At 44.4% G+C, this 10,287-nt stretch overlaps 2 protein-coding genes across 7 annotated transcripts in view; one reads left to right on the forward strand and one right to left on the reverse strand.

The window, feature by feature from the left end:
• The window catches only part of IAH1 (isoamyl acetate-hydrolyzing esterase 1 homolog), a 10,098-nt gene extending 3,794 nt beyond the window's left edge, over positions 1 to 6,304 (forward strand). For 3 of the 5 annotated variants that reach the window (XM_021719122.1, XM_021719123.1, XM_021719126.1), the window contains 3 exons: positions 1,309 to 1,470; positions 4,047 to 4,171; positions 4,834 to 6,304. In XM_021719122.1, coding sequence (XP_021574797.1) covers positions 1,365 to 1,470; positions 4,047 to 4,171; positions 4,834 to 5,016 — 414 coding nt within the window. In that variant the 5' untranslated portion in view covers positions 1,309 to 1,364 and the 3' untranslated portion in view covers positions 5,017 to 6,304. The remainder of the gene's footprint in view (positions 1 to 1,308; positions 1,471 to 4,046; positions 4,172 to 4,833) is intronic. The other 2 variants (XM_021719124.1, XM_021719125.1) reach the window with 1 other exon arrangement.
• Positions 6,305 to 6,590: 286 nt separating this feature from the next.
• The window catches only part of ADAM17 (ADAM metallopeptidase domain 17), a 59,769-nt gene continuing 56,072 nt past the window's right edge, over positions 6,591 to 10,287 (reverse strand). The window contains exons 17-19 of one of the 2 annotated variants that reach the window (XM_008071191.2): positions 9,279 to 9,367; positions 7,910 to 7,960; positions 6,591 to 7,362 (exon numbers count right to left, since the gene is read on the reverse strand). In XM_008071191.2, coding sequence (XP_008069382.1) covers positions 7,021 to 7,362; positions 7,910 to 7,960; positions 9,279 to 9,367 — 482 coding nt within the window. In that variant the 3' untranslated portion in view covers positions 6,591 to 7,020. The remainder of the gene's footprint in view (positions 7,363 to 7,909; positions 7,961 to 9,278; positions 9,368 to 10,287) is intronic. The other variant, XM_008071192.2, reaches the window with a different exon arrangement.

Here is a 10,287-nt window from a genome sequence, read left to right on the forward strand (position 1 = left end):
CACTCCAGTCTGGGCGACAGAGTGAGACTCCAACTCAAAAAATAAAAAAATAAAAAAAAATAAAAATAAAAAAATAAAAAGAAAATGGCATGTTAAGGAAAATATTTGAAAACTCTGACAGGCAAAAAGGTTTAGTGTAAAAATCAGTAAGAAAAACACTAACTCCAACAGAGAATATGGGCAGAGGGCAGGAGCAGATGCTTCACAAAAGGGGGAATTTCACAGCCAGGACTTCTCTGAAAATGTGCGGAAACTTCAGTTATCAAAAAAATGCAAATTAAAACAATTTTTTTTTTTTGAGTCAGAGTCTCACTCTGTCGCCCAGGCTGGAGTGCAGTGGCACACTCATGACCACCACAGCCTCAACCTGCTGAGCTCAGGCCATCTTTCCGCCTCAGTCTTCCAAATAGCTGGAACTCCAGGCGCACACCACCATGCCCAGCTAATTTTTTTTATTTATTGTAGAGACTAGGTCTCGCCAAGTTGCCCAGGCTGGTCTCAAACTTATGCATTCAGGCAGTCCTCTTGCCTCTGCCTCCCCAAGTGCTGGGATTATAGGCATGAGCCACTGAGCCTGGTTTTAAATTTCATTTTTTGGTGACTATTTATGGACACAGAAATGCTTGTAATATGATGTTATATGGAAAAAGCAGAATATAGTCGTATCCTCTGTGCGAATGCTTTTTTTTTTTTTTGAGCGTATATATCTACAGTGGAAAAGACTGAAAAGAAGTACATTCAAATGCTCATGGTGGTTTTCTGGGTGGTAGGGTAATCTGACTTTATGTTGTACTGTTTACATGTAGTTTGCAAATGGTCTGCAGTGAACAGTAGTTACGGCTGACATGTGTTCACCGAGTGCTTGCTTTGGGGAAGACCCCCTGCTCTCAGGGCTTTACACACTTAGCTAGTCCAATTTTCACAACAACCCTATTAGTACTTTCATTTTACCAATGAGGAAACGGGTACAGAAAGGTTAAGTATTTAACCAGGACTACGTGACTAGTCAGTGACGAGGTCAGGATTAGAGCCTGGGCAGTCTCACTTCACAAATTCAACCTAATCGAGTTAATAATCTGGACACAAGAGGAGAAAAAATGACCTAACCAGAGCCTTTGAAGTCTTGTTTATGAAGAATTGTACATTTTAATTCTTTAAGACCAGGGGAAAACCTTATCTTTGTTTCCTTGGTGCTAAACAGTTTCCCAGTGACATCATGAGTCACAGGCATTTGCAAGTGTGCTCGTCTTACTTGTCACTCACCATAAACATGCATTTGGGCTGACTGTTCATGTTCTTCTTGGACAGACGAGAATCCCAAGCAGCACGTTCCTCTGGATGAGTATGTTGTGAATCTAAAGAGCATGGTGCGGTACCTGAAGTCTGTGGACATCCCCGAGACCCGAATCATTCTTATCACGCCACCCCCACTTTATGAAGCAGACTGGGAAAGGGAGTGCCTCATGCAAGGTGAGCACACCCAGCCTATCTCCTAAACCCTGGACTGAATGACCAGAGAAGAGCTGACAGAGCTGTGGTTTCTGCCTGTGGGCTGCGGATTCTTAGAGGGCCTGCATAGCTGTATGAGTCTGAAGTTGAAAGTACGGCTTCTGTTAGGTCCTACTGGAGAACTTTGATGTAGACCAGGGATTCTGGCTTTGGGGAAGTCAGGAGGGAACCACCGGCCTTGCGTTTACTGACCTTCGAGTAGCCAGACTTTAAGGTGCATGTGCAGTCCACTGAGAACCGCCAAGAAGCTGCGTGAGCTTCTTGGGACAGTCAGGTGAGCCGCAGTGCTGAGTGTGGTGCTGGGTCCGATGTGGCCATGACTTGTAAGGGGTGTTTTTCCTGATTTCACACCACTGGGAGGTGCATGCCGCCATTTGCTTCCCTGTATCTATCTGTAGGTGGCCAGGTGAGACAACCCTTTCTCCACCCTGCCTATATAAACTCTTCCCTTTTCTGCCTATTCTTTGGCATCTGGAGAAGAGGTGTGGTGGTAAAATCACTTCACTTTTCTTCTGTTTAAAGTCACTATTATCTAACTTGAGTTTAATAGTTCTCTCAGGTTGACATACACAGCTGTCCCTCAGTATGCTCAGGGGATTGGTTCCAGGGCCCAGGGATACCTAAATCCACTCATGCCCCAGTCCTGCAGTCAGCCCTGCAGAACCGAGAATACAAAGTGGGCACTCTGTAGATTCAGGTTTCACATCCCAAAAATGCTGTATGCTTGCCCAAGATCGCACAGCCAGTGTCCGTACAGGAGTGAAATCCAGGAAGTCTGACTTGAAATCCCAGATGCGTTCTGTTACTTGAGTATACCCTTCACGTGGGTTGTAGCGATGCCCATTCTCTATGGTGCGGAAGCAGCACATTATCAAGTCACAACCAGCATACATCAAAGGGTGCCACATTGGAGGCACAGAGAGGTAATCTTGGGGAGAAATCCTGGCCTGGAAGGTGCAGTGACAGTAAGCTCTGGGCATCACGTCAGGACAGAAGGGGACTGTTGCTGTGTATGAGATTCTGGAGTGACAAAAGGCCCAGCAAACAGGTCTAAAGCACTACCGGAAACAACTCAGCCTGCCCCCCCAACCCCTCGCCATACCCCTCTTCCTCAGCCCCTGCAGCCATACCTGTGATGGGGGGAGGGCAAGTGTCATTCATATGCGTAGTCCCCAGAGGTTGATTAGATTTTTTTGTTGTTTCCCAGGAAGAGAATGTATATGAAATTCTGACGTTTTTATTTCATTTCATCTTTTTTTTTTGAGTTGGAGTCTCACTCTGTCACCCAGGCTGGATTGCAGTGGCAGGCTCCCAGCCACCGCAGCCTCGACCTGCAGGGCTCCGGTGATCCTTCCGCCTCAGCCTTCCAAGTAGCCAGAACTACAGGTGCATGCTACTATGCTCAGCTAATTTTTTTTATTTATTGCAGAGACGAGGTCTCATCATGTTGCCCAGGCTGGTCTTGAACCCACGGGCTCAGGCAGTCCTCTCGCCTTGGCCTCCCAAAGTGCTGGGATTATAGGCTTGAACCACCGTGCCCAGCCTCTGTTTCTATCCTTGATGGTAGTACCATATGGATGTTTAAAAGGTCAGAGATGAGTAACAGCAGGTAGGGAAGGGGTTATATCCAAAACATTGGTCCCGTACAAGTTAAGCTGGTCATACAGTGAAATTTACATGCAAACAGAATTGATCCCACATATGAATCAAAACCAGCAGAGTTTCTTCTTTTGCTCTGACGTGTGCAGGCCTTCCCGTGTCCACATCCAGCTGCCTGTGTCTTTGTGCTTTGACACCCCGTTTGGCGCCCTTCCCTACCCTTCGTCACTCTCCTGCCTGCAGCTTCCTGAGCCCCAGCCCCACTGCCCAGCAGCCTGGCTACCCCCAACAGCACACACGACCTCCTGATGTAGCTCACCTGGTGAGGCAGTTGTGCCTATGCTAGACGCATTCACGTACAACGTAGCAGCGGCTTTGCTGGAGCTTAGTCTTTTAATCCTCTCAGTATTCCTGTGGCAGGTATTATCGTCATCGTATGGAAGAGGAAATCTTAACAGTTAAGCACGTTGTTTCTAGTCACAGCTATTTAGTGGCAGTTATAGGTATCCGGGCTTAGGTCTCTGTCCAAAGCCTACAAATGCTTTTTCCACTGAATTCCACTTCTCACTTTATGAAAGAACTCAGGGTCTCAACACAGCATTCAGTTTCCAGGGTCTGCCATTTCCCTCCAGCATGTCCCTTACTAGCCTCCACCCCAGCTCTCCTAGGCCTCTTCTGCCTGTGCCTTTGTTCACGGTGTCCTTTACAATGTTGTCCTCAGCTCCTCAGAAGGTTCCAATTACTACTAAAGGCTCCTCCTTCTTCCCACTGCACTTTGTCCTCTGCTGGGTAGAACAGCAATGTGAGTCACCTGTGAGGCCCGCCGTGTGTTCCCCAAAACCCATGGCTAGGCTTTAATGGAACTTTGAAACTGTCCAGGTCAGTAGAATTTGCACACTTCTAGGCTTATCACTGCCACCTGGCTTTCCTCTCTTCAGTAGGTTGCAAACTAAATCGCCTGAACTCGGTTGTTGGTGAATATGCCAATGCGTGTTTAAAAGTGGCTCAAGACTGTGGGACTGATGTACTTGACCTGTGGACCCTGATGCAGAAGGACAGCCAGGTATGGTGACTTGCTCAGTCCTCGGTGAGTGCAACCATATAGATAAACCAGGTGTGTGTGCAGCTTTCTCAAGGCTCTAAGGGTAAATCCTCTTGAGTTCAGGGGGTGGGAGATAGGACTCTTGTATCCCAGCCACTACTGTTTGGGACTGGATGGTTTAAGTTCTTTCCACCTAAAAACCTGCCTTTCAATTTAATATGTAGACTATGAGTCAGAAAGAGTATTGACAAACTGGGGCCCTGAGCTCTTTTAGTACCAGATTTTCATGTTCATTGATTACACTAATGGGCCATCCTTACCTATTATACTCTCTAACAGGGAAAATAAAATGGCTCTTTCAGGTGATAACCTAAGAACCACACATCATGAGACTTAAAGACCTAAAAAATGTCCCAACTCAGACACTGAATGGTGTGTGATTTTATGAAGCTCAGTTCTGTTACATGGATACATGTCATTGCAGCACTAGTAAGAACTCTATGTGTTCGAGCACCTGTATGAAGGGCACGGTGATGCTACGGTAGTCCCAGAGGACCCTGGTCAGATACCTGAAATGAAAGGGGCTGGTGGTCTTTATGTCACGGGACCACAACTGGGAGAATGGTACACACTGGCATATAGAAAAACCAGACACCTTCAACTGAGTTCTCTCTCCCTTTTAGGATTTCTCATCCTACTTATCAGATGGATTACATCTATCGCCAAAGGGAAATGAACTCCTGTTCTCACATCTCTGGCCTTTGATGGAGAAGAAGGTCTCTTCTCTGCCTTTGCTGCTTCCTTACTGGCGAGATGTAGCAGAGACAAAACCTGAATCAAGTCTGCTGGGAGATGGAGACCATTAGTTAATCACAAGAAACCCAAGACTGGCTGTTAATTTACAGAACTTGAAGTTGCCAATACACAGAATCCTGATCAAAGAATTTTTTTTTTTCTCAAGCTTAAACCTGGGCTCATGACCCTGGGTCAAAAACATCTGCCACCAATAGTAATAATAAAGGTATTCACATTTCTCAGGGAAGTTTTATACTTAGGTACATCATGTTTTGACATTAAATATTTATTGATTGATGTAGAAATCATCAGTGCCACAGCTATAAAATATACCCTGAGCAGTCTGTTATTCTTAGAAATGGCAAAAAAGGTAAAGACTATTTTTTTTAAAAAGTCACAATTTTATAAAAATGGCTTTGTTTCACTCATACATGCACCCACACACCCCACTCACCTTATATCAAATAGTGAAAGTGTAGCTAAAATACAAGAATATCATGACTAGTTAAAAGATAGCAAATACCATAAGGTACAAGTTCAAGTATTAGTGTAACAAGTAACTGCGTAACATCCAGAAGGAAAAAAAAGGCATGATTTGTCACAGGTTTGGTTAATTGCCCTCAACGTTTACAAGTTCTCTCTTAAAATGTATTGGCTGGTGAGCACATTTCAATTCTTGGAGGAGAAAGCTTTTAACTGTAATCTTATGGAAATCGGAATTGAGGCTAATGATTTTTATCCTTCACAGCGTAGATGCAGACCATCCAGAATCCTGAAGCACCAAAGCAAGAAGCAATTCAAATGTCCACTTGTGGGTTTCTGAAGTTAACCAGTTCCTGGAGGGACAGTCCCCAGCCCAGAGGGCAGGCAGCATTCCCTCTCCAGGCCAGCTCATCAGCCCTCAGCCTGTTCTTTTTCTAAGAGATAATTCACTCTCTTAACCTCTAGTGTTTGAAAACAGGGAACCATACTCTTTCTAATCACATTTTGAAGTAGTTTAGGTTTTGTGGGTAGTGAATTTTTTAAGAGCATGACAACAGTATTAGGGATCCGTGGAGACACTTACAAAACAAAAATGGCCCAGCAAATTGGGGCCCTAAACAGTTGGCAAAATTGTATAATTCACTATAAGCTAAATTGTTTTTCTAGAAAGTACTAGCCTTAGATACCTAGCCTTAGAATAATGAAAGGCAATATTAACCCAAATGATTTCTTAGTTTAGATGTCTAATACTCCCTACCGCTAAGAGCTCTGGGTAATAACTAGAAGTAGACCCACACGTGAGAAAGAATGTATAACCAGGTTTATCTCACTCCTTTGTCTCTACTTGAAGGCAAAAATAAATAAGTCTATTCTGTATTCCAGTTGTCCTCACAAATAACTGCTAGGTGCCTCATCATGTTCAGTGGAGCATTACAGTGTATAAAAAAGAAAATCTGAGGCAGGGCACAGTGGCTCACGCCTGTAATCTCAGCACTCTGGGAGCCCAGGAAGGAATGCTTGAGCCCGGGAGTTCAAGACCAGCCTAGGCACCACAGCAAGACTCATCTCTACAGAAAAATCCAATTCGCCGGGAATCCCAGCTGTTTGGAAGGCTAAGGCAGGAGGATTGTTCTGAGTCCAGGAGGCCCAGGCTGTGGTGAGTTGTGATCATGCCACTGAACTCCAGGCCTGGGTAACAGAGACTCTGACTCAAAAAAAGTTAGAAAAACTAGTCATCTCTCTAGCAGTGGTGTTGTCAATATAAAAGGCTAAATTTACAAAAATGTAAATATTCATAACCCAATCCAGCTGTATTTTTTGCTCTTGTACCACAGGTTGAAGGATATTTTAAAGTTCAAAAACACTAAAACCTGAACGCCTCAAAATAAGCTAGATTCGCCTGCCTTTTCAAAGGGAAAAGGGCCCACCCACACAAGTATTGTTTACATGCAGAAAGTCAAACACATTACCAGCATCTGTGAAGTCACTTCCTTCTCCCAGATCTTCACAAAATATATGCTGTGATTTTTAGGTCAAATCTATAAAAATATTCTGCATAGTAAGTCAAAAGAGCTTAGAATATGATCCCTAAACTAGCACTCTGTTTCTTTGCTGTCAACTCGATTCTGACGCTGCAGTTTAAAGGAAGCAGCCTTTTCACTTCTAGTAACCGGATGGTCCGTGAGATCCTCAAAGGACTTGGCGGCTGTGGTGCTATTTGGGAAGGGGTCCTTCTCAAAGCCGTCCTCGTCCATATGCGAGTCTGTGCTGGGGTCTTCCTGGATAGTGTCCATTCTCTGGTGGTCCAGCTTTGGAGCTGTAGGCACTAAAGGGATCACAGGGGCAGGCTGAAGGCGGCCTGGAGTCTGGGGTGCAGGGAATGGTTTGATGATGCGGACGGACGCTGAATCCATGCTGCTCAGCATTTCAACATTCTGGAAAGACGTGAGTTCAATGGGTGGGAGTAAAAGATGAGTCACAAGTCTGCCCGGCTCCAGCCTCACCCACCCAGCAGCCTTACTCTTGGCACTGTGAGTCCTCTTGGGAGAAAAGTGCTAGATGAGGCTCACTCGACCCAAGAAGTCAGTCAGTTCACAGTTTACTAGTGTCCTGAAAGTAACAGTTTACTAGTGTCCTGAAAACTGCCATTTGAGGACGCAAAAGAGAACTCAAAGCTGTCAAGTTAAGAGCCTAAGACAGAAAATGATCTCAAAATCTTCACAAAGTGCTAAACAACCAAATCACTCCTCATAGCTGTGGGAAGGGCAGGAAGTCTCCGACCACGCAACTAATCAAAATTTGTCATTGCTGTCGTCAGGAGAGTTCACACCCAACTAGACCCTTCCTGCTGCACAACTAGCTGAAGAAAGCTGAGCTACAAGGGCTGAGAGCTCTTGCTGGGGTGGCCAGCTGAAGGTCTTTGCTCAACAAGGTCTCAAAGTACAAGTGGAAATTATTTTTTCTCTCATATGGCATACTTACACTGGGGTGAAACAGAGAGAGAGATTCAAATTGCTTATCCAACTTCTTATCCTAGAAAGAAAAGCAAAAAAGAGAAAAGTCATTTTTTTGTTTTGTTTTAATTTTAAAGATGTGGCGTACAATTCAGGGTTAGGTATAAATGATCACTCTGCAGGTACCCCTTGCTGATGGGGTGTGCCCCCTCCTCCCCTGGCAGTTTCCCACTACTGCCAATCCCTTTCTTATACATTATGATAGCTGTTCAGGGTCCGCTTATCAGTGATAACATGCGGTACTCAGTTATTTGGTTCTGTGACAGATCACCCAGTATTTTTTTCTTTTTTTGGAGTCAGTCTCACTGTCGCCCAGGCTAGAATGCAGTGACATGCTCACAGCCACCCCAGTGTCAACCTGCTGGGCTCTGGCAATCCTTCTGCCTCAGCCTTCCAAGTAGCTGGAACTACAGGCGTGCACTACTATGCCCAGCTAATTTTTTTGATTTATTGTAGAGACAAGGTTTCGCCAGGTTGCCCAAGCTGGTCTCGAACCTGCGGGTTCAAGCAATCCACTCGCCAGCAGGTCGAGGCTGCAGTGGCATGAGCACGCCACTGTACTCCATCCAGCCTGGGCAACAGAGTGAGACTCCAACTCAAAAAAAAAAAGAAAGCTTAGTTAATGGTCTTTTAAAAGAATGATGCCTTTTGGTGATTTATTTTGGTAGATAATTTTCAGAAAATCCCTAGAAAATTATCTGCCAAAATAAATCACCAAAAGGCATCATTCTTTTAAAAGACCATTAACAGCTTTCTTTTTTTTTTTGAGTTGGAGTCTCACTCTGTTGCCCAGGCTGGATGGAGTACAGTGGCGTGCTCATGCCACTGCAGCCTCGACCTGCTGGGCTCAGGCTATCCTTCCACCTCAATCTTCCAAGTAGCTGGAACCACAGGCGTGTGCCACCACACCTGGCTAGTTTTTTGATTTATTGTAGAGATGAGGTCTTGCCAAGTTGCCCAGGCTGGTCTTGAATCCTCAGGCTCAGGCAGTCCTCTTGCCTGGTTAATTTTTTGATTTACTGTAGAGATGAGGTCTCGCCAAGTTGCCCAGGCTCATCTCAAACCCCTGGCTCAGGCAGTCCTCTTGCCTCTTCCTCCCAAAAGTGCTGGGATTGCAGGTGTAAGCCACCGTACCTGGCTTTTACTAAGCTTTCTATAAAATATGCTCTCCTAAGGATAACACCAAAAAATGTCATGAGAAACATCAGGCTTGAATTTACTAAGAACAAATTTTATCTTTCCCAAAGATTACAAGATTAGAGAGGCTCAAAATTTTAATAAAAATTAAAATTTTTATTTTAATTAAAATAAAATTTACTTAAAGATTGATGACTTACCACACAATGGACAAGAATGCTGAAAGGAATCCAAAATATCAAGGAGAAAACCAGGACGGACCCTACGATGTTGTCTGCTAAAAACTTCCCTGTGAACAATTCCAAGCAGTGAATATCTTGACCAAGTACTTTACAAATCTAAAATAAATGCTCTTTGAATATTATCACTGTGTTCAAAGGCCACAGAGTTGCTGGCTAGACACTACTACTGATACAGGACTAAAAAGCATGTCTATGCTGCCTATATTAGATCTAACCACCTCTCCAAACCAACAAGTGTTTTTAAGGAAAGAGCCCTGGTATACTTGTTGCTAAGAGATTCCAGAATATTCAAAAATGCTCCCTGAAGTGTCAAAATACTAATCACATTGAATGCTAGTACTAGTAACAACTGCTTAAGAAGACAAAGTTTTTGTTATCTGAATATTATTTTTGTGTTTTAAACTCTAAATTATGAACTCTTAAGGATATAATACATCCTTGCTTCTGCAAAATATGAGGCTTTTTTTCTTCTTTTTTTTATAGAGATGAGGTCTTGCTATGTTGTCTAGGCTGGTGTCAAACTCCTGGGCTCAAGCAATCTTCCTGCCTCGGCTTCCCAAAGTGCTGGGATTACTGGCGTGAGTCACTGAGCCTAGACAACCTTTTTTTTGAGTCAGAGTCTCACTCTGTTGCCCAGGCTGGAGTGTAGTGTTACACTCCCGGCCACTGCAGCCTCAACCGGCTGGGCTTAGGCAATCCTGCCTCAGCCTTCCAAGTAGCTGGAACCACAGGTACACGCCACCACACCTAGCTAATTTTTTGTTTTATTATAGAGACAAGGTCTTGCCAAGTTGCCTAGGCTGGTCTCGAAGCCCTGGGCTCAGGCAATCCTCTCACCTCTGCCTCCCAAAGTGTTGGGATTGTAGGCATGAGCCACTACACCCAGCTTAGAGAGCAACTTTTATTTTTTTATTTTTTTTGAGTTGGAGTCTCACTCTGTCGCCCAGACTGGAGTGCAGTGGCTGCT

This window comes from Carlito syrichta, unplaced genomic scaffold (assembly GCF_000164805.1).
Source record: "Carlito syrichta isolate Samal-C Ts95f unplaced genomic scaffold, Tarsius_syrichta-2.0.1 Scaffold314155, whole genome shotgun sequence".
Classification (NCBI taxonomy): domain Eukaryota; kingdom Metazoa; phylum Chordata; class Mammalia; order Primates; family Tarsiidae; genus Carlito; species Carlito syrichta.